This window comes from Puntigrus tetrazona, chromosome 7 (assembly GCF_018831695.1).
Source record: "Puntigrus tetrazona isolate hp1 chromosome 7, ASM1883169v1, whole genome shotgun sequence".
Lineage (NCBI taxonomy): Eukaryota > Metazoa > Chordata > Actinopteri > Cypriniformes > Cyprinidae > Puntigrus > Puntigrus tetrazona.
Genome location: NC_056705.1, coordinates 1,499,263 through 1,522,759, shown reverse-complemented (window position 1 = coordinate 1,522,759; position 23,497 = coordinate 1,499,263). Strand labels below are relative to the sequence as shown.

General features: G+C 38.4%; 6 protein-coding genes across 11 annotated transcripts in view; 3 read left to right on the top strand and 3 right to left on the bottom strand.

Annotated features, from left to right (window-relative positions):
- The window catches only part of exoc6b (exocyst complex component 6B), an 80,418-nt gene extending 72,778 nt beyond the window's left edge, over positions 1–7,640 (bottom strand). For 2 of the 6 annotated variants that reach the window (XM_043243864.1, XM_043243863.1), the window contains exon 1: positions 7,032–7,640. In XM_043243864.1, coding sequence (XP_043099799.1) covers positions 7,032–7,120 — 89 coding nt within the window. In that variant the 5' untranslated portion in view covers positions 7,121–7,640. The remainder of the gene's footprint in view (positions 1–7,031) is intronic. The other 4 variants (XM_043243860.1, XM_043243861.1, XM_043243859.1 and 1 more) reach the window with 3 other exon arrangements.
- A 540-nt stretch (positions 7,641–8,180) lies between these two features.
- On the top strand, positions 8,181–10,608 carry badb (BCL2 associated agonist of cell death b). Its single transcript, XM_043243866.1, has 4 exons — positions 8,181–8,307; positions 9,021–9,160; positions 9,450–9,655; positions 9,777–10,608. Exons 2-4 carry the CDS (start codon positions 9,028–9,030, stop codon positions 9,888–9,890), a joined length of 453 nt encoding a protein of 150 aa, XP_043099801.1. The 5' UTR covers positions 8,181–8,307; positions 9,021–9,027; the 3' UTR covers positions 9,891–10,608.
- Positions 10,609–10,752: 144 nt separating this feature from the next.
- zgc:101765 (uncharacterized protein LOC450036 homolog) lies at positions 10,753–12,168 on the bottom strand. The gene is made up of 2 exons (XM_043243865.1): positions 11,971–12,168; positions 10,753–11,889 (listed from the first exon to the last, which is right to left on the bottom strand). Exon 2 carries the CDS (start codon positions 11,846–11,848, stop codon positions 10,982–10,984), a length of 867 nt encoding a protein of 288 aa, XP_043099800.1. The 5' UTR covers positions 11,849–11,889; positions 11,971–12,168; the 3' UTR covers positions 10,753–10,981.
- A 681-nt stretch (positions 12,169–12,849) lies between these two features.
- Positions 12,850–16,558, top strand: LOC122349649 (membrane-anchored junction protein). Its single transcript, XM_043245774.1, has 9 exons — positions 12,850–12,897; positions 12,983–13,058; positions 13,376–13,498; positions 13,574–13,605; positions 13,732–13,859; positions 14,814–14,865; positions 15,136–15,187; positions 16,165–16,222; positions 16,351–16,558. The coding sequence occupies exons 1-9, from the start codon at positions 12,862–12,864 to the stop codon at positions 16,397–16,399; spliced, it is 606 nt and encodes a 201-aa protein (XP_043101709.1). The 5' UTR covers positions 12,850–12,861; the 3' UTR covers positions 16,400–16,558.
- A 2,164-nt stretch (positions 16,559–18,722) lies between these two features.
- On the top strand, positions 18,723–21,521 carry gpha2 (glycoprotein hormone subunit alpha 2). Its single transcript, XM_043243444.1, has 4 exons — positions 18,723–18,958; positions 19,874–20,003; positions 20,095–20,279; positions 20,520–21,521. Exons 1-4 carry the CDS (start codon positions 18,860–18,862, stop codon positions 20,622–20,624), a joined length of 519 nt encoding a protein of 172 aa, XP_043099379.1. The 5' UTR covers positions 18,723–18,859; the 3' UTR covers positions 20,625–21,521.
- A 6-nt stretch (positions 21,522–21,527) lies between these two features.
- On the bottom strand, positions 21,528–22,007 carry LOC122348838 (glycoprotein hormone beta-5-like). The gene is made up of 2 exons (XM_043244718.1): positions 21,807–22,007; positions 21,528–21,716 (listed from the first exon to the last, which is right to left on the bottom strand). Exons 1-2 carry the CDS (start codon positions 22,005–22,007, stop codon positions 21,528–21,530), a joined length of 390 nt encoding a protein of 129 aa, XP_043100653.1.
- Positions 22,008–23,497: the final 1,490 nt, after the last annotated feature.

Here is a 23,497-nt window from a genome sequence, read left to right as displayed (position 1 = left end):
TATATTAATGTGTTGTTTATTGTGAAAAATCACTAAAAGCATGGACATGCAACTGCTTTTTATATATTATAACTGCTTTATAGATTAACTTCATTTCTTCAGGTCGCTGCGTTCTCATACATTACAGGCAGTGAAAGCAAACACCGTCCTGAACAAAGTTTGGCCCTCGGGTCCTGCTTTATTGACCCTGGATTAGATCCTTCTCTGATGGTGAGGGCAGGACTCCATCTGGAGGTTCTGAGGTAACGTTAGAAGCTCTAAAAGAGGAAATAGTGGTGCGCAGTACACTGGCTAAACACTGACATTTGATCGCTGTCTAACAGAGGGAAGAGTGTGCAGACACTGCAGTTCGTGACTCTTAATCACCGTCTCATCTCAAGTACTCAAATAACCTCTCACTTGATTAAAATTTGGGATATAGTTTTGATATATAAAGTTATCCAACAAAGCAGCTACAAATACGACTCTAGCATGCTCATTTTTAGCACACTAACACTGTTGTGTTGTTCGAACGGGAGAGCAATGGTTATGCTCACACGTGATTATTAGCTGTAAGATTCAACTTCCCTTCTGACTCACAGGAATAAGCAAGTTTATGGGTCTGTTCAGCCAAGGCGAACTCTATTGGGTCGTTCAATGTCAAATCAAACTAATTTCAAAAACTACCCAACTCAAATGTTTCGATTTTGCTAACATTTTTGCTTAAGGAAAACAGACACGTATAATGATAAAAGAAAGACGGCAGCATCATAATGTTATTTTTTCACAGAGAGATTCTGTGCATTTGCATCTTATGAGCTTACTGTCCAGTAATGAAAAAATGTGGCAAACAATTATAAAATAAACCACACAACATAAAATGATTTATTTTGTCCATCCAATATACATATCGTTCTATCACACAGCCCTAGAAAAATGTACACAAATGTAGCCTCACTGAGAATACAACACTTCTTTCTAAAACATTCACTGACCCCAAACATTTAGAGCGTATGAAACTATTGCTAACAACTCTTCAGTTCTGAAGACAGAACACGGATGCATATAAACATGCTTTAAAAAAAAAAAAAAAAAAAAAAAAAAAAAAGAGAGAGGCACGTACCAGGAACTGCAAAGCACAGAAAAACCTGAGGTCTTGTGGGAGGTGACAGAGTGGAATTGAAGAAAGAAGAGAAAGGTAGCAGCAGTCACCCTAGAAACTGTAAATTCCTCTGTGGGTCTAAAATGCAGCAATAGTGAGGGCAGAGATGGGCCACAGCGCAACAGCTGCGAGACAGAAACAAATAAATCCTTCAAGCTAAAACAGACTGATAAATGATGTGTGCAGCGGTGCAAAGCCAGAAGCAAAGAACTGAGCAAAAACAATGTTGCCCAACCTCTAGTTCAAGCATTACAGATTTTGCAATTATACAGCACATAGCAGAGCTAAAAAAAAAAAAATTAAAAGAGAGCAGTTTGCAAGACTAAAAGAACCAAAAAAAAGTCTAAAATTACAAATAGGTCTAAAATGTCATGACATGTACAACTGCAGCCCCTTAATATCTTATTTATGGCTCACAAATATAAATAGGATACATGAATGTGAACAGGATGTCTGATATTTGTGAAATATTAATTGTATTTTTTTTTAGCTCCATACATGCCAGGAGTTGCAGGGGAGCACAAATGTATGTGGACCAAATAAAAAAAAATCTAAATATTACCATGTGCACAAGTAATAACTACAAGTAATTATTTTGTCTTTTTAAAAGTAAAGTCAAATCAACTAAATGAAAACAACAACAGGCGGTTTGACTGTGTATAAAAACAGAGGAAGCTATCAAGCGCTTATCAAAGCCTTAATCTAGTAAACTGAGTCCACTGTGGAGAGAAAAGCAAAAAAAAAAATACTAATTTGAAACACTTCCCTAGTACCACCAAACAAAAACCCTTGACACGTTAAAGCAGCCATAGCTCACTGCACATCCTTGAAAAGCGTCTGAGAGTTTTACGGCGGGCCTGTAAGTAATCTCATGTGTGTGTTTTAGCAGTGACTCAGCTGGGTGTGGACCTGGCTGCACCTTTGTGGTAAATTGGTCTCTGCTTCGCTGCTGAGGTTTGTGGCTGCAAATACATTACACACAGGAAACCATAGCCAAAAAAAAGCGCTCTGCTTAGCCGTACCTGATTATTGCTGCCTATAGTTGAAAAAACTGGAATCGTAAAAGAGGATACAATAAAAACAGTTTAGAAACTTAAAAGAAGTGTATTGTTATAAAGAGGTTTTTATAACTAAAGCGGTTTCTTGCAACTAGCAGCAGGCTCCAGCCTTGGCGTCCTGAAGGTAGAGATCCGTAAGTGGTTTCCTTCATCATCAAGGGTATTGTTTGCAGGTTAGCTGTGTGTGATTGCAGCCCTGTTGTGAAGGTCATAGGTTGGCAGTCTGAAGATTCCCCACCGTTCAGCAAATAAATGGAACAAAATAGACAAGAGGCGAGGACACTGATTGGTGGTTTGAATGAATGGCAAATTCCTAATGTGAAAGATTGATAATTAAAATGTATAACTTTAGTTGTCTCATCACCATGATCATTACTTATATAGGGTTAGGGGTTAGACATAAAAAGACTAAACCAATGGATAAAAGAAGAAAATGTAATTAATCGCATTCTTTTTTTACAATATTTTCTTTTATTGCAAGCCACCAAATCCTATGAAAAGGCTCCATTTTTTAAATAAGCAGCCCTTGAGTATTTGATAAAGTGCTGTGAAGTGTTTGTTTGAAATTCCTCAGGTGGATGCAGGAGAGAGTCCAAAATATTTACAACATTCCTCTTGACATAACTGGAACAAAGAACCGTGTTTCCAAAGCTTCAGTCCCCTCTTCCTTTTTGAAGTGGTTAATCACTCCACAGGGGTCAAGACAACAACTGCCCACACAAAGTCCAGGAAATCAAGGACAACCGACCTTTTTAACAGAAGCAAGATAAATTTGATGAGAGAGAGAGAGACAGACACTGTGACTGCTGAGACGGTATACGTAGAACAAATAGTCAAGTGTCTCTGTGGTCCAGCATGTGACAAGAAACCTGAATACTCAATCCTGGTACTCTGAGACGCACACTTTTACACGCGCGCACACACACACAGACAGAGAAAATTTACAACTGATGGTCAATACTAAATATCATTCTTTCATATTTTTTTTTATTTGAGTTCTAAGGGCAACATACAAGCTGCAGTTTAATATGGTTGTCACTGCTTAAAGCTTAAAGAGGTTAATAAACTACATCTACCGCAGCGGTACCTCCCGAAACCAGTCTGAATATATCTGAATATAAACTTTATTATAGGTGTAAAGTAGTGATTCAGGAGGAAAACAAAAACACGGTTTGGAAAATGCATTCATGGTGTACAGGCTTATTATATTAAATGTCATATATACATAGAATAGGCACTAGTATGGAGTAAAAAAATTTTGATGTCTGTCAGTGCATTGTCAGTGTCCTCTTTGCTCCGAGATGTATTTTTCACTGCGTAAGAACATGATGTGACATGAAAGCACCATGGATTGTCAGACATAGCAACAGTAACTAATGAGGCAGGTATTCCCTCGATTTAATATTTGAACATTTATAATGCTGCAACCCCTATGCTACCCTCAGTTCGAAAACCTCTGAATTAGTGGATCTGCTTTCATAGTTACACTCAAAACCCTGAAGAAACAGACTGAGAGTCAAAAAGTGCAAAATAGGAAATGCAAACGATTTAACTTTATAATGAAATAGTTGTTCACTTTTAACCAGACAGACAGACAAATCGCTTCTGAGCCATCGTAAAGGAATAGTTAACCAAAAGTAGTTAATTTTGGGTAAACTATTGCTTTAAAGATGAGTTATGACAGAAGCAGCTACAGATCATTTCTTCTGTATTGTGATAAGACTTAAACAGGTTATTAAAAAAAAAAACGAGGGTGGGACAAGTCTGATGCAGGGCCATCAGGTTATGACATTTTGAATAAAAACTCTGATTAAAAAATTGCATTAATGATTTGTTCACAGTTATAGCAAAAATGCGCATTTAGACAATAGACAAAGTCAATTTCTATTTCATGGCAGTTTTAGAACTACCAGATATCTTGGGAAGGATGAGCGGCCCGAGGAATGACAGACAGATTTTTCTTTCCTCCATGTGTGCGTTATGCTACAGTGCTTAACCATAGGAATGTAATCACAAGTCCCAACGTGTGCGCATTGTGCACATTTTGAAACAGTCGTTCACTTCTTATATAGAGCATTGAAAAATACCTGAACACTACAGACTGCAAAAAGCATCTTCGAATACTAGCCATAATCAGTCCATTTGTATGAAATAACCAAAATAATCAAATAATTATAGTCTTAGCCCAGCAGGAGTGGAGGCAGCGCAGGTCAGGGGAAACTGACTCACTAAGGCAGACCAGCCCTGGCTTTCTCAGTGTTCTTTCTCTAATATACACACACATCTCAGACCTAGAGTCCCAGACGTCTTGTACGGTCTTCATGTGAGGCCAAACAGGAGTTTCATTTAAATACTATGTAATGATAACAACTCTCATGAGAAAGAAAATGTGTTGCAAAAGACATCATCTACCACATGGACACGATGTAACACAGACAGTCTGTGGCACAAACGCTGATACCAATTTACTGTTTCTACTAACAAAACACATACTGTTTTTGTGAAAAGCGGGTCACGCTCACTGGCAGCTGTGGCACAAAAAGCAGAAAATGTAAACCTTTAGAAAGAAGCACAACTTAAGATATGATGTTAAATATGATGTTAAACCTTTTTGCAATAACAGATTAAAAGTAAAGCACTATCAGGTCTATCCAATCAAAAAAGGCGATATTAAGGATGATAAAAAAAAAAGACAAAAAGGGGGGTTTGTTTCAGCCAACCGTTAATAAATGCTGTTATTGATTAGCTTGTTAACAGTTTATTGAGCCTTGTCTGGCAATGCGTTGTGCCATCCATTACAAGGCATCTAAAAGCACATCAGAATGCGAGAGGCCCTGCGCTGGCCTTTGGAAACACACAGAGAGCACACAGCACCATTAGCTCCACACAGCCAATTAGCAAACAGAAGTGATGTAGCCTTGCTTTACTGCACAACTTCACCTTAGGGTAGAGTACATGGCCACGCTGAGGTCCTCCCAATGTGCAGCGATGTTAATAATTCAGTTATATGAAGTGTTTATACTGCACACATTTACTTCTGGTAGACAAAAAAAAATGCCTGGGGTTGTTTGAAAGCATACTGGTCTTATTATATGTGCTTCTGGATCAATATAAAAGATGTCTAGGGCACATTTAAAAATAAATAAATAAATAAATATATATATATATATAAAACATTATTTTGAGGTTCATATTTACAAAGTAAAATTAGTAATAGATTCTTGTTACTGCAACACTGCATTTTCATATGTTTATATTAGAATTAGATTTGGATTAGATTAGATTGCTTTACATTATATTTTATGCTTAACTGACATTAATGGCTCATCATTTTTAAAACACACTCTTTTTGTTTTCTACTTAAACTCCTCACTCCTCACAAGTGACTGTAAACTTACATTCAGATCTGCCTCCAATCAATCGATGACCAGTGCATAGAAGCAAGTACCTGCCTTTTTTAAGGATCATCTGTCGATCTTAATTTTTGTTTAGTTTTTTTTACCCGTTTTTATTTTTTCAGGTTTTTCTGTCTTATGCCCATGCACTGAAAATATTATTTTTAACCACAAAAAAAAAAAAAAAAAAAAAAAAGAAACACACAAAGCACTTTTTTCAGTCTTGTTATGCACATGCCACATATTATAAAGGTAACCTTCACGCCCCTTGTCTTTTTAAGGGAAACTGTCGCAAACGACGACTGAACTTGCAAACGTTAGCTCGGTTAAGAAGTCAGGTTGTGCTAGCAATGTCACCTCATTTTGCAAAGTCCCACCAGAGGGTGTGAGATTTTGAAACTGTTATCAGTGTCCCCCACCCTGCTAGCAACAAAATTAGTAACAAAACAACATGTAAAACAAACTAATCACCAATTAACAGGAGCTGGATTAAATTAGTGATTGGTAGTAGTACTCAAACAACCTAGTTGACATATGCAGGTCGGCTCTGTGAAACTAGAAAGTTAGTGGAAAAGGTACACTTACATTTACTGTGCTGCAGAAAGACACATTAGTCCTGTGTACTTGCTCAACATATCGTGCATCAATCATCACGAGTCAAATTCTCTGCAAACTGTTTTAGTGGAGACATAATACCTTCACATCTTAATAAGTCATATAGCGACATAAATACCTGAATGATAATATTAGGTCATGAAAAATAAACTAAAGCTGAACCAACTAACCTAAAATACCACTCACTGGCTTGTTGGTTTCCTCACATAACACCTTTTTAAAAATGTCAACCATTTCTGACAGACTATCTGACATTTATCTTTGCAAATGTAGCTCAGACTGGTAAAAATAATTAACTTTGCAAGAAGCAACTGCTAATTTGGTGACAACTGATTTTGGCTTTTATAGCAGCTTAATTTATTTTCTCACAACTACTCATGTCCAATCAAAACAAACGTGTCACCAAGCTCTGACGCAGAACACACGTTAGGAAAAGAAGCAAAATGCCAACTGTTTTGAGAAGTTAAAAACCCGGGTCACTTCCCTAAATACAATGGACAGCAACAACACGACACCGCGTTGACGTCTCGTTTGGTTTGTTTTCAAATAAAGAACGTTATTCATTACACTCAAATATCCGCCGGCTCTCTCCGGGAGCCACGCAGGGGGACATGCGAGGGGAATACTAACTAAAACTTTCTCTAAACCGTTACTGAACATCTGCTTGACCAGCCTGACAACCTGAATGGAAGATTTCCTGGCAAGTCTCTGGGTGAGAAGTTGAGGGGAACAAGGAGAACAGCCTCTCCGGGAACCTTTGAACCAAAATGTCACGTCGCACCCCGAGCCCGGCAACCTCCGGTACGGTTAACGAAGACTTACCGGAGTGTTGGCCCAATGCAGTTAGTGTCTGTGCTCTCAATCTCGCGCAGGATTCGCTCGTGCTCTGCCGCGGTCTCGGCGCTCGCCATCTTCCATGCCCTCGCGACGCGCTCTACAGAACAAACACAGCGCCCAGAGCGAGAGAGAGAGAGAGGAAAAGACTGGAGCTTTTACTTCCGGTATTACTGTTGAACGATTCATTACAGCGAAATAACTTTTAGAGTGGCCAAAACAACGTTGTATTTATCTGCAATACTTAGTGAACGCATACGGAGGAGACGTTTATTGCTTATTAGACAAATATGAACTTTTTAGCTACTTTGTCACAGTGTAAAACGAAAATGACCTCGGGCTGATTAATGAGGGAAATGTTTTCATTCGGTTAATGAATGAATGCATGACACTGTATCATGAGAATTACGATGCTGATTATTACAACCCGTGTGTACTATCAATTCAAACGCAAACCCTGCGCTGCAAGACAGCGACATCTCGTGCTTCACGTAGGCCTACAAACATACCAAACATATTAAGTTATTAAACGTAACATGACGTTAACAAACGCAACTTAATGCAGAATGTAAAAATGTCTAAAAGAATTAAATATTTACCCCGTATTTCATTCAGTTCTCTTTCTATCTTTTTATTTTTATATTTCTATTATATATATATTATATTATATATATATATATATATATATCTATCTCTCTCTATATATATATTTTTTTTTTTATTTATTTATTTAGCTGTTTTGAAGCATGTTTGCTTTGCGTGCGAGTGTGTCACTTTTTTGTTTGTGTACTTTAATTTTTGTTGACACCTTCGAGTAAATCTTCAGGAATATTTTTTGTTGTTGTTCAAATGACTTTTTTTTTTTTTTTTTTTTTTTTTTTTTTGTTCCCAAATGAGTTTAATTCGAATTAACCTTTGTCCATAGCAAAAACTATTTAGCTGGCCCGATAAAACGAAGCTCCAGGTAAACTAAAATTAAAACATTTTAAAATTATTTCAAGTCATACATTTTTCGTCTATCACTTTATTGGGTAATGAGGGTCCATTATTTTAAAGGGGCTTTCTATACATTTCTTTAGAGCTGTAAATTCTAAGCACAACAATGCCTGTGTTTGTTTCAATGAAGTTTGCCCTGCGCTTCTACTCCCCACAGCACGGGTGCGTGTCAGGACAGCAGCAGGAACCCAAACACAGCCAGTCCGAACACGGAGACCCAGATCACCCGGAAGACTGCACTCGGGACGCCGACAGACTCCAGATATCGGTAGGCAACTCGATATCTTAAATATTAATAGTTAACCAAATACACGACACGATTTTAAAAAACATTAAAAAGCAGGAGTGAAACTAAAACCGTATTAACCCGCGCTACAACTTAAGGGTTTGAGTTGGCACTGAGCCTCAAATTTGTAAGCAAAAGTTTCCCGTTGATCCCCGTCTTTTTCAGTGTGACCGTGTGAGATTACAACCGTATCTTAAAATGTAATGATTACGGTTGCCATCAGATACGTTGCTTGACAAACACGTTACGTAGTTAGCATTTACACTACTACCTTTAAAAAGCCCGATATCGGTGACACTGTTTATTGTTGTTTACTGTCATACAACGCAGGCTATTTCTTTGACATAAGTCTTAAGAAATATGTCTGTGGTCAGTCTACACTACAAACGATCGTGTCGCGAGTCTGTCTGAGTTCAGACCATAACACTTTTGTTTTGTTTTTTTGGCGGTGGCGGCAGAAGAGCGAACTACTGCGCAACAGCGTTGCCTGCATTAATCACGCAATATTGCACTGTTTGCCTCTACTTATGAGCTTGCGAGGTTTTATTGTTGATCCTGACCCTGCTCTCAGTTTCATAATGTGAAATAACACACAAACAGCAACAACCGTTTTTTTTCCATTCACCTAAACAGCAAATTTACAAATGCGCATAGTAAAATAAATGAGCAAATGAAAGTGTGCTTTTTAATTGCAGTTTAATCATGGCACAGATGTTCAGCATCTCTGACAATGAGTCAGAGACTTCGGAAGACCACGAGGAATCGGGCCAGATGAAAAATAACAATGGGTCACCACAGAGAAAGCAGCATCTCTCTGTGCCTGACAGGATGAAAGGTGAGTCAGTCTCGAGGGCCTGTAGGATAGTTACAAGAACACACGTCATTTCTGTTGTATCCTGGATACACAGCAAAGCAGGCCGCAGTTGCAAGCAAATACAAGAATCGCATTGCTCAAAATCTCATATATTTTTTTCATTCCATTAAAATCTCTGCGGCGGCTTTGGTTTTAGCTTGTAAAACCAATAATGTAACTAATTTATTTCACATGAAGGCATACTTTAAATGTATACTTAAGGTAAGGTCTTATCTGATCAGGTTTCATTCGCTATCGAATGTCATTGTAGGAGAACAACTAGGGAGACACAGGAATCTTTCCATGAATGATGAGGACCTGCTGGAGACCGGGGCGGCAGATGAAGGCGATTTGGTTGGAGGAGATCCTTTCAGGCCAAGATCCCGCTCGGCTCCTCCTGCTTTGTGGGCAGCTAAGAAGTACGGGCAACAGTTAAGGAGAATGAGTGATGAGTTTGACGTCCTCCTTGATAAAGGGGTAAGGAAGCCTTGATTCATTAAGAATAGTGATCAACATCAAGGTTAACTAAAACTCTGTTTAACCTACTTATTAAACAGTGGAGCGTTCAAAGGATTTTCTTATCTTAAATCTCTTACAGATGAAGAGGGTGAAGAGCGCAGGAACAACACGTCAAATGCGGCAGTCCCCCAGCTGGCTGGCCTTCCTTTGGAGTCACAAAGAGTCTGATGCCGAGTCGCGCCCCGCAGAGTGAATGACAGAGGGAGAGAGAAAAGAGGACTACTGTACATAACAATAGGTGACAGAAGAAAAGGATGCACTGCTGTGAAGAGATGTGAAGGAATAATTCCACTGACTGGTTTTAAACCCTTTTCGTACACTGCACTGGACCCTTCACTGTGGAAAAGCATGATCGGTTTCTCACTGGCATGCGCTAGCCCACAAAAATGACAAAACCAGAGAATCTCCCATTTTCCTTGAGCTCTGGAAATATTATGCAGTAAATCTTGTGAATGTGAGAAAGCTGGAAATGAGCTTGCTCAAATCATAGACTTCCTGTCACTCTGCCACATCGGTTTTCATACTCGGATGAAATCAAGACATTGAAGGTATTTTATTATACGATATCTGTTAAAGGAATTTCTAACAATATTTTCGGACCATCAGCTGTAAAAAATCTGTTTTTACTGTAAAGGGACTTTGGCCACTTTGAAGAGTCATTCTGCTTTATTACCATCTCTTCAGTCATAAAAATTTATTGTAAGTTTCTACAGTTAGAAACACAAAAGCTGAAAAACAACAATGGGTCTAAATACCCATAAGAGCAGGGGGCACAATCAGTACTGGTATTACTTGAACATAACAGATTTTCGATGCCTTGTAACTTTTTTATTAATTAAAAACTTCATTATGATGTTATTGTTTGTAACAAATAAAGCATATTAGAAAACAAATAAAACACTTTCAGCACATGTTGTTGTTCTTTCTGAAATATAAAATGTTAGTACTGTTCTTCATGTAATAGGATTTGGCTGCTGCAGTTGTTTACTTGTGCATTAGTCACACTTTTTCTTTTATGTGGGGTGCATCAGAAATTGTAAACAGAGGTTGAACTTGGACACACAACTTAAAAAAACACTTCTGACACTTTCACAGAGTTAGCTAACTAAATATCCTCTATAGGAACTTGCTAATGTCTTGATGTTTTCAGTTTGGTTTACACATTGTTTACCTCAGAACATCTCTCACTTCAAATGGTCTAGCAAAAGATAAAGTAGAAGGAATTTCGGTAAGTCAAATATTTAGTTTGATTTAGAGTTATCTATAGAACATTTAGAGTTGTCTTTAAGACACTTGTCTTGGATCCCAGCAGAACCTCTCTCCACAATCAAGAGCAAAGAGCCTTTCCACATCTTCCTTGCTAATCTCAAAGTCAAACAGACGTCCGTTCTCCTCCACACGAACTCGCTGACAGGACTTTGGCAGTACTGGAATGTTCTGTTGTACGGCCCACCTCAGCAACACTTGGGCTGATGTCCTTCCATACTTTTTGGCCAAATCCACAACCACCTGGTCTGATAGTAGAACCCCTGTTCCAAGAGACGAGTATGCCTGAAAACACACCCCTCTTTCCTTACAGAATGCCCTCAGGTCCTCTTGAACCAGCTTTGGGTGAAACTCCACCTGAAGAACTGCTGGAGGCACTTTACAGCTCTTCAGTAGCTCCTCCATGTGTTCTACTGTGTAATTAGACACCCCAATGGCACAAAATTTTCCTTCTGAGTAGAAATCCTCCAAGACTGTCCAGCTTTGAGCACGGTTTTCAGTGTTTCTTTTATCCCCCGCTGGCAGCCCCTGAGTACCTGGCCAATGAATAAGATATAGGTCAATGTAGCCCAATCCCAATTGCTCCAGGCTCCGCAGGCAACCATCTCTGGCTTTGGACCCCTGATCTTTGGGACCCAGCTTACTAGTAACAAAAACATCTTCTCGAGAAAGACCATGTTTGGGCAGCAGGCAACGGAGGGCATGGCCTAACTGTGCTTCATTATGGTACACTGCCGCAGTGTCAAAGGCACGGTAACCAGCTGCCAAAGCTGCATCCACAGCATTATAAGTGTCCTCTTGACCCTGCAAACGAAAAGTACCCAATCCCAACAGAGGCATCCGAGTCCCGGTGTTGAGAAGTACAGACAGCTGAGGGTCAGTCATTTGGAGAGAGGAAGGCAGCCTTATTTTGAAGAATATGAAAGCTGCAATGCATAAAGAAGTAATGAAGCATGTGCATTAATAGCAAATACAATTAAAATGCATCAACAGACAGATTAACTTACCCTGCCGGGTTTTTTGAAAATGAAAAAAACACAGGCGCCAGCGAATTCAACACGGTCAAGGTTCAAAGATCGTTTCCACGTAAATAACAATATTAATTTATCTACGTTCTACCTGTAACGAGTAAGCGATAAACTTTGTCTTACAGCCTTATCTACGTCAACTTCTGTACAACTCGCTCAACCTAACATGATCACGTGACAAAGGGGCGGGACTTGCTTCTGTGCTTGGAACTCTCGTCACCATAGAAATAGCAGCGGTTTTACGTCTCACTGGATGTCGAATTTGACCAATCAGAGTTTGTTTTCATGACCTGTGGGTGGGACTGCCGACAGGCCCACGCTCTTTTTCAAGGTTCTGAAACAGTTGGCGCGAAATACTTGAGGCGTTGCGGTAACTTATACTTTTGCCCCTAGGTGTTTATTAACCATGTCATTTCTATTTATAAATGTAAAAAACATTTAAACGGTTCTGTATTGATCATTTGTCCTAACAAGCTGGAGTTGTTTAGTAATCTGGATTTCTGTAACCTATACACATTATAAACATGAAATATGCATTTACCAATTAGGTAATGTCATACGTCTTGTTTAATATTTTTCAGTGAAGGCTGCATTTATACTTAAAAGAGTAACAATGTCAATCCAGGCCTTTTCCTTTCCTGTACCCGAGACCAGATTTTTTCAGGCTGGACAACAAGTCTTCAAATTCAAGATAAGAAGAGGAGACATGAGCAGGCAAGACCAATCAAGTTTATTTTATTAGATTACTGTTCAGTATACTATATTATTTTACCTTTACAATATAGCCTACCTTTTGATATTAGGTACAAAAAGAGGTCAATTCTTTAGAATTGTCTTATTTGGATTTTTTAAAGCTTTCACGAGGAAGAAATGCTGTGTGGAGCGCTAGTCAGTGAGGAGCTGGAGGTTGGTATTTTTTTGTATTATCATTTTGAATTCAATTTACTACACCCGGGGAAGATTTCATTCCTAATCTGGTTTTGTTTTGCAGAATGCTGTGCGTGCGGTACTCGCAAACCTGGATGGTCTTTACCCCTTCACCACCCAGCATTTCAACATTTTTCCCTGTATGCTTCTCTGAATATAGCCTTACCCAAAAGTGAAATAGTTTTTCCAAACCTGTAGAGCTGTTATCTTTCTTCTGCAGAAAACATTTTGGTAATGCCAGGATCCAAACGGTTCTGGTATTAGACATGTTGTATATATCATTTTTTTTACGTTCTACAGAAGAAAAAACCTCAATACAAATACTTAGCCACTGACTTTTAACTTTTTTTTTAAATATTTGTCATTTTAATAAAAACCTTACTGCTGTTGCATTCAGAATGTGAGTGCATAAAGGTGATGACTACAATTTATACAAATAATGGACCATTACTTACAGATAAAAGTAAATGGGAACAAGTGTCCAAAATGAAGTTCATGAAAGAGGGTGTAAAACTGTCTCCGTACCCCTTTCTTATCACGCTGTATGTGGAGTATCGCGAACCAGTCTTTCCATACGCAGGTGGGAGTCCTCTCAATATCACCTTTTCACTGAGACACATGATTCAAACGGACTTAGTCTCTGACTCTTTTTCAGCAATGAAAAATGCCACTACCTGGAACGCACCGGTGAGTGTCTTTTGTTGAGTGTTCGTTTCTTATGTTGAAATCATTTAGCGTAAAACATTCCAAATGTATTTTTTTTTTTACCGTGGTGCTTCCTACCATTGTGAAAGTAAATGTAAACACCCACAGTCTATACTGAAAAGTCCACAGTGTGCTAGTGAGCCAGCGAGGACAGACCGAACCACTGCAATGCATCATCCAGAAGAGGGCACTATGATCCAACACCAGGATGATGAGCAAACCCCAGAGTGCTTGCAGTAAGTGTGTTGGTGTGCTGCTTTTTTATATATGCTGCATGAGGTAATAAATCACTGTCAGCTCTTGTCCTTCACCTATGTAACTCTGCCTTTCCCTCAAAGTGTTATTCCAACACTTGCGGTGTCAAAGATGTTCTTCTTTAAAGTCCTTGCTGGATGCATAATGTGACGACGATGCGACATTATAAATAACAATAAATTAATAATGAATAATACAACAATAGAACAGGCCCAAACTTCATCGCATGACTCACATACAGTAAACAGATGCCAATCATTTAAAAGGCCATTCGGCGTAATGATGAAACCAAGCCACGCAATTAAACCGCGATGTTTCTAAAATACTTTTCATGAGACCTTGCTGTCAAACGCAAGGAGACGTTTGTGGGATTTTCCACTTTGTCCTCAGCGATGGTTGATAAGCCGATAAGATTGCTGACCCGAGTGATGAGGTGTTGAGTCACATGCAGCAGTTATGAAACGGCAGAGCAGAGGAGCCTGAGCATGGGGCGCCATCTCAATGAAGCTGTCACTCAATCTGCAGGCAGAACATAATAATTTAGCTGTTAAAATAACATCCCATCTCATCCAATTCCTCCGCATAGAAAGAGCTGCACAAATCAATAAGCCGGCGGAGAACAGAATTTGACATGTACTTTTAATTCCGTCATGTCCTCATTTTGTTTGTGGTGGGCGATGAGAAAATTATGATGTTGGTTCATTCTGGCGAGCGCTCCAGCGATTCGCTGGAGTTTACACAACTTACCTACTGCAGGATCAAAAATAGACGTCTTTTCGTAGGGAATTTGTGTGTATGTGTGCAGGCCCTTAGGCTCATACGCTTGCAGACGTGCCTAAAACAGGTCTTCTGTTTTGATGTTAAATGTGCTGGAAAAGGGAACAGGAATTAGATATGTCAAAAAAAGAGAACAAATAGATCTTTCTCTCTTTCAGGGAGTCCCCTTCCTCGGCCAATGGTGCAGAAGAGATGGTTTGTGGCAGTGAGGTTAGTGGATGAGTGTGTGTGTGTGTGTGTGTGTGTGTTTTTTCTCCATCGCTTACACACACACACTGTCTCAATTGTTAATCATTTTTAATTGCCCCTGCAGGGTGCACAATCTGACACATTAGCTCGTTCGGGTGGGATAACTACTCCATTATGTTAATTATAGCAGCTGATAAAAATAAAAAACCTGTTTCAGGTACTTTTCATTCGTGAGCACATCCATCATTGGTACGTTGTTGATTTCTTTCTATCGTTTCTATTCTGTTGTAGATTCATGCTGATTCACCTGTGACTTGTCTACAAGCACCAGATGCGCATGATGGTATTGCATACTCTACACATAAGAATTAGTCTTTCCTCATATATAGTGTAGGCTGAGCTGTGCCTTTTGAATTCCACAATTCTGCTCACGATATTTTTCTGTTATTAGTCATCCAATTACGTTTGAGGTTTAAAGGGATAGTTCTCCTAGAAATGAAAATTCTGTCCTTATTTACTTACCCTCTTGTCATTTCAAACCTGTATGACTTTCTTTCTTCTGTTGAGCACAGAAGACGATATTTTGAAGAATGCTGGTAACCAAACAATTGACATAACCACTGACTTCTGTATTATTAAAAAAACACTATGGAAGTCAAGGGCTATCGTTAACTGTGTAGGGGGAGTAAATGATGTAAATGGTGGCACGGTGTTCAATTCTGGGTGAACTATTCCTATCAAAAAATCTGATAGTTATTGGGTTTTAATAGCTGATGCTAAAACGGTAAGTAGAAAGCTGGGTGACCAGTGGTGAAGAAGAATTCAGTGCTAGCGAACGGGATGTACTCAACCTAACTGAAATTAAATCTTACTTTACACATTTACTCAAAATTCACAAACAAACGTGACCTTCTCTGGGAAATCCAGGCTAAATTCTCAGAATTATGAGGTAGCAATCATCAAAGCTAGATTTTAACCATGAATTTCAATACGATTTCAGTCAGTATTAAAGATACCAAGGTTACATTTTCACAGAATGTTCTTTACACTAAAAGATGAATACATGTATAAAAATTGACTTTAGCTGGGTTTCACAGCCAGAGCCACTAATGACAATAAAGCTTATTATTTATTGATAATGTTGTCAGTAGAATCTGTGATAAGGTTTTGGGCAAATATTTTGAAAGTTACTGGGTAATTTTAAAATGGTCAGATATTGTCCAATATCAGTCTTTCGTTAATTCAAAGTAATATAATAAAATTATGAAACAGTTGAAGGAAAATATAATGATTTTTTGGGCTTATTAACACGATGTTTAGTTGCCCCCGGACGTCCTGACCCAAGACAGAATACTGGGATCATCACTAGAATGGCCAGGTGAGATATTAAATATGAAGTTAAATTACACTAAGCGGAATAGAACTGAAACAAATTACAACTGTTTGCCACTGAAGTGTCTGAATCTGCATAAAGTTCTGAAATTATTCTTTATAATCTTTTCACAGCTCGCTGTTTCCCTTCTCCCTGTTCTACCGTAAGAGTCCTGCAACTTAAAAAAATCCCAACCACCGTTCCTTGACACTCACAGAGAAGAAAGAAAAAGCCGTACACATTTTAAGCTTCTTCAAGCGTTCGAACAGCACCTGGTTCATTTGTGCTACATCCTATGTGTGTAATTCTTCAAAACCCGTCAATAACGGTTCTCAATGTGTTCATACGAGGGCTTCAAATATATGCTATATATCTCAAACGGTTGCTTTGGGTGAAAATTCCTTTTGCGGCATGTCACCGTCAGTAAGCCTGAAATTACATTGTGCGTTCTATTATGCGCGTTCACCTGAATAGGGTCGATAGAACAGCCAGTTGGCTTTTTTTTTGTGTGTTCCTGTGTGTCTGAGTGTGTGCATGTCGTTGCAGCGTTCACTAAATTGAGTGTGTGTGTGGCAGACCACTCTCAAGAAGGTGAGGTCATCGGCCAAGGCTATACACGCCCGATCCTCTTGTCTCAAAATCCACACCTGCCTTCGCAAATTATTACAGGATCAAAGAAGAATTAGTTGAAGCTCTCCTGTATCTGTCAAAGACTTCTAACTTTGGGTTCATGACTCAAGAAAAAGCCCAGATTTATCTCTCTTGTTTTTATTTTGAGAGTTTACGTATCGCTGTAACCTGGATACCGCTAGAGTCATGAGGAATTAGATTATTAATACATCCGCTTGCACTTTATAGCAGCTGCCAAAACAACAGGAGAGGGCATGGCCTCACGTTTTCACTTGATGAGCTGATTATATTAATATCTCGACCTTTAAACCAGCGTGTCAATCAGGCTCTGAGGTTTTTTTTCTTGAGAAGCCGGCCCTGTATAAATCTTAATATCTTTTTATAATTGCACTCCATTCTGTGATAAAAACCCTGGAGACCTTGAAGTATGAATCACGCTGAGCGTGTGTGTTGTGGGGAGGTGGGTTGAGAGGATGTTAAATTATGTCATCCATTCCTTTTCCAATGACATAATGAATTGTGCGTGTTAGAAAGTGAATGGATTATTAGTAGTTTGCTGCTATAGTCAGCACCCAGGAATGCATTGTAAAGGACTTTCAGTCAGCTTCTGCACCAAAATAGCATCGGGATCAATGTCCGCAACAGCGTCAACAACAACATTCACAGTACCTTCACATATTTCTTTAGTGAATATTATTATTCAGCAAAGATTAATTAAACCAAACTTAAATAAATAATTCTTTCTATTCACCAAAAAACTAATACAATTCATGATTTCTGCAGCACAACTCTTTTCAACTGATAAAATAATAAATATTATATATCATGTAACACCAAAGGAATGGTCGCTGAATGTTTGCTTTGCCATCACAGTAATAAATTAAAATTCACATACAAACATACCATTTTTTTTTTTACTGTAATATTTCACAATATTACCATTTTGTTGCATTTTGTTTAGATGCAACCTGAGTGAGCATAAAACACCCCAAACTTTTGTACTGTGTTCATTCTGGTAAAGACTTTAAAAATGAATTGATATTCTCTACAACTATTGGAATATTGCTCTACAATTCAAAGTCATGACATTCTCTTCAGGGAATAACGATGCTACATTATTATATTGTATTTCAAACTTCTCGGTTTTGTACTTAAGAATAATACAGGAAAAAAACAATGAAATGCAACCACATATGATTGGTAATTAACAGGGGTTTAATATAAGTAATATAAAGTGACTCATGTTTTATTTGTAATTTCTAATAATATTGGTAACTCTAATTTAAAATTAATATCTGTTTATGCTCTATGAAATAAGTTTCAAACAGCGGCACAACAGAACATTTGCATGCCGTCGATGATGTTTCGATACTGAATGAATCTGCGTTTTCTGGCAGCTTTAGTTTCATGAGTAAAAAGTATCATTGCATTTTTCTCAATTATTTATTTCATTATCACAGTGGTGTATAAAAATCAGAAAATGTATTTCTCAACAAAAAATCTTTAATACTTTGCCTGTCGCAACAGTGTTTAATACCACCCAAAATAACCTTTGTTTAAACGTGCAAATTTGAATAAATGTTGAAGTTTATATTTTGAATAAGAAATTATTAAAAAATCACTTTAGAGGTCCAGAAATCCATTTGATCACTGAAATCTGTGACAGTTTACATGTTTAAATTGTTTACCATGCAGTCTGCACATTCACATGAATTGTTCAGATATTGTGCATGGATTTACAGACCTTAAGTAGTTCGTTTTGAGATGATTTGGCCCCATCGTGCACGACAAAGACCAGAGCACAAGAGATTAAATCACGTGCAAAAAGTTATAAAGTTAGACAACATGAAAAGAAATGGGATGGGAAAGGAAACAACAGTAATTGCAGTAAAACAGAGGAATAAGGTCAGTGGGGAGGGTCCGGTTCTCCACGTCCACATGCACGAGGACACACTGCTAAGTGGGTGTGACTATGCTGGAAGCTGAGGGCTCACTTCTACCTGCACTACATATATGTGCTCTGTGAGAGAGAACTTCACACCTGCACACCTGTCTGAGGTCAACATCTTACCTGAACACACTCTGGCATTGAAGCAGGATCCACATCCACAGGTACAACTTTGCCTTTGTCTGATTTTATAAATGTACTGTGGTATGATAGCAATAGTGATGTCTTAGGGGGTAATATTAATTTAAGATTGTAATGCTGATTATTTCTTCATTGCCTATTATTTATGCTGTGGACAAAAGTTATTTTTGAGACTTTTCCCTGAGGGAAAGTAACTCTTAATTTATCTATCCATCCATCCGTCCATTCAACGGCAGCTAAAGTAAACTTCACACTCCTTGCCCTTAAATTTTAATTCCAATTTGATCTGTGAGTACTTGCATGCGTGTAGACTGTTGGATATATGTTTAAAATGTATACATGTTGCTCATGTTTTACTATGGTAAAGGCAAAAGAAAAAATGCATATAGTCTAAAAGTAAAATTTTTATGGGTATGACTAAAAATAATACTAATAGAAAAATAAAGAACGGAGTATGCATATTCTGATTATATTGGACAAATATAATGTTGAATATTAGCCTTCACATGCACTATAAAGCAGACACATCCGGTGATAATGCGTAGTAACTAATAAATAAATACAAACCCGTTTACGGCATGGAAACCTTCACACATTGTAACGGGGAAAGTGGCAGATTAATTTTCAGATTATTTAGACAACTCCCAATAATGAACTCCCAAGACGATAAGTCAGGAAAGTCTGGTCACTTCTGACGGTTCACGAGGAAATTATTCTTATAAAGAGCCAAATGACTTAAATGTTTATGTAAACGGTATGAAATCATTTATTAAAGTCTTCTACGCCGCTGGCCGCCCGTTTATTAACACAACTTATTAAAGTTGACCTCAGACTTAATGATTCAGGTTACGAAAAAAAGTGTATGAAAACAAAATTAGAGCTGATGTTCCAGTGATATTTCCTGAGCGAACTGGCGTAAATAGTCGTAACTCTTGCAGGTAAACATCACCATGTTCCGCTGCGTAACATCTGATCTGGCAGTGCTTATGTTGCCTATGGTTCTGTTGGTGTTGCTAATGCCTATTAGCTGGAGTTTTCAAGCCCTGACCCCTGGCTGCCACCTTTACCGTGAGTGGAAACGACCTCGTTTTGATGAAACAAGCGAACACGTTATTATATATGTATTAAAAAAAAGTACTAATTGTTACCCGTCGCACAGCATTCAACGTGACCATTCGGACAGACAAGCGAGGGACGTGTCGGGGGACGCAGCTGGTGTACGCGTGCGTGGGCTACTGCGAGTCCAGCGCGTTCCCCTCGCGCTACTCCGTGCTGCTGGCCTCCAACTTCACGCGCAACATAACGTCTGCTTCCCGCTGCTGCACCATTAGCAAGGATGCCAAGGTACAGCACTGTCACCCTCGTCTAACCGTCATTGTATCACTGAGACCAACGTTACATCAGGACAACCAATTATGAACCATTACGACTAAAGACTTTAATGGTTATGGTCCTCTGGGCGGGGGGTTGGACGTAACAATTTCCAGCGGCATGCAAAAACAATCTGTTATATTACGTGAATTATTTCAGAATACGTTGGCAATTTATTGAAGTTAATGTTTTGTTCCTTCGGTCTTTTCTCAGATCAAAGTTCGCCTGCACTGTCCTCGCGGCCGCCATCACGACGACATCGAGATCTTGACTGCGCGTGCCTGTCGGTGCAACATGTGCCATAAATCCCGTTACTGAGAGCACATAAAGAACGTGTTACTCATGCTGTACTGGCCAAACGATGCTGGTGTGTAATTATTACAATATGCACTTGCGTACTTACCTATAAATATAATGCCACTGAAAGGTTTGGGGTCAGTAAAGATTCAATAACCACTTGTATTTACTAAGAATGCATTAAATTGATCTAACGTGACTGTAAAATATGTGGCATTTTTACAAAAAAATATTATCATATAATCATATTAACCTGGTGAAAATGTGTCAGAATTTCCAGAAAAATATCACGCAGCACAGCTGTTTTCAAAATGGATAATACAAAAATAGGAGCACCAAATGAGCATATTAATATGATTTCTGAAGGATCATGTGATACTGAAGTCTGCTGGAAATTCAGCTTTGTCGTCACATAAATAAATTGCGTTTTAAAACATATTTACAAATATTACTTACATTTGCAATATTTTACAATATCACTGCCCTGGTGCGCTTAAGAGATTTCCTTTCAAAAAGATTTCAAACAAATCTTACTACCCTCAAACTTTGATGCAGTGTAATAAAACGATGTCCTTTTCTTTGGATCTTGCATCTAAACTTCTAAGATGACACAGTTTGAAACGGCATGAGTGAAATGTTCTCCAATGTGGCGTAAAGACCGAAAGCGCGTGACTACATAAAGCAGTACAATATAAAACAAAGGCAAATAGCATCAGATACTCTAGTTCAAATAAAAATCACTTTTCTAATGTCGGTGCCACCTGATGACATAAAGAATGTATCTTACGTACTATATATATTTATAAGGTGATGTTTGCACAAAATCTAATTGTTTGAAATAAAGGAGTACATGCTGATTTCTGTGTATGTTTTATTGTCCGCTCGTGTTTTGTGACATCTAACGCATAACAATGTCGATCATTTTTAAAAGGTTTCACACTCCGTGTGGTTTGAGAAGCAGTAGGTGCAGTCACACCGTAAGGCCCGAGGGTAATGATAGATTGGGGAGACGCCAGGGCGACAAGCCGGTAGACGTGCTGTCAGGTGCCGTGTTCGGCTGTAGGTACAGACGCGGTGGTGCCTCTGGATGTACGGCGGCTCTGGAACTGGCCTCTGTTGCATAAAACGGGCAAAAATAAAGACGCGTGCGCCACATGTTCCCACATTTCTATAAATAAGTTGAATAGCGCAGGTTCCGGTCACCTCCCAGGTGTGGCAGCGGCCCCAGCATGCCTCGGTGTTTATTCGCAGACTCCTGCATCCTGGCTTCTTCGCCACAAAAGCAAAATCGCGTACCGCACAGCCTAGAAAACTCTGCAAGGTCGTCTCAGCCGGGGTGGAATGAGACCCAGGAAACAGGAGCAGAAAGGCCACGGCAGTCGCTAAGAAGTGGCCGGGGTGCATTCTGAAAGAAACTGTTAATAACAATAATGCACTGTGGTTAACAAGCCCGTGCGCTTGCCGTGAAAACATTGTCTAGAAGTGTATTTATTTGTTAATTCATGGAGAATCTCTGCCGGACAAGATAGTGGATAAAGGATTCGTTGCCTTTTTTCTCATTAAACCCCCCAAAATACTTTAAAAACAAAAACTTAACTGGAAAAATATTGAGTTAGGGGTGTTCTTGCGGTTGAGATTTTGATTGCAATTACACGCGTGTGACCAGCAGATGTCGCCAGCGTCTGGTACCGCCGGGGGTTTGATTCGTGAATCACAATTCTGAAGAAATGGGGTAAAAAAGCTTCAGAAATCCCCCTTTTCGACACACCAGGTAAAAACTTAAGAAACCCCCGTTTTTCGTCCCAGAATTGTTTAGCTGTAGTGTCGTATAATACCCAAACGTATATAGGCTGTTTTTCGAAATTGACATTGACATTGATGCATGGTTTGTTAGGATGCTGCGAGATTTGGGCGTTATACAACTATTTAAAATCCAGGGTGCAAAATAATCTTAATATTGGAAAAAAAGCGCATTTAATTCAAATGAAGTCCCTAGCAATGCAAATTGCTAAACAAAAAATACATTTTCATTTATGGTAGAAAGTGTACAAATATCTTCATGGAACACGATCTTTACTTAATATGCCAATCGTTTTTGGCATTAAAAAAATCGGTAATTTTGACCCATGCAATGTATTTTTAATATAACATATAAATAATATATATGTGTATATATATATATATATACACACACACACACACACATATGTATACATATATATATATATTACTTATATATTATTTATATATTATATTAAAAATACATTGTATGGGTCAAAATTACTGATTTATATAATATTATATATATATATATATATATATATATATATATATATATATATATATATATATATATATATATATTCATTATTTCATTTAATGTAACAATATTCAGAATTGTAGTTTCATAATCAGAGACAGGAGTCTTAATCATTCATCTTAATATTAGCCTCTATGTATAAAATGTGTTTTTTTCTTTCTGAAGGGCATCAGAGAGGGCCAAACACCTCTGGTCATGTAACTGTTAACACCAGCCATGGAAAAATGTTCACTTGAAACCAAGATGCTCTGCACTTCCACTGACTGCGTAAAAAAATAAGCCGACACTTTATAGGCTAAATCAGAATAAATGACATTATAAAGACAAAACAGCAATAAAGCAAGAAACTGGAGTAGATTAACTCACCTGTTTGAGTCCACAAGCAGATGCCAGAAGCTTTTATGAAGGAAATTAGCAAACCGTGTCGGTTCACTGAATGCCTTGCTGTTTTAAAGCTGTTGCTGTTTTAATAGGACAGTCTGACATCACACTAATTATAATTCCCATTAATCTAGGCCGGAACATTACAACACCCTATATGCTGGTGTTTTAGGAATGAACTGAATGACATCAG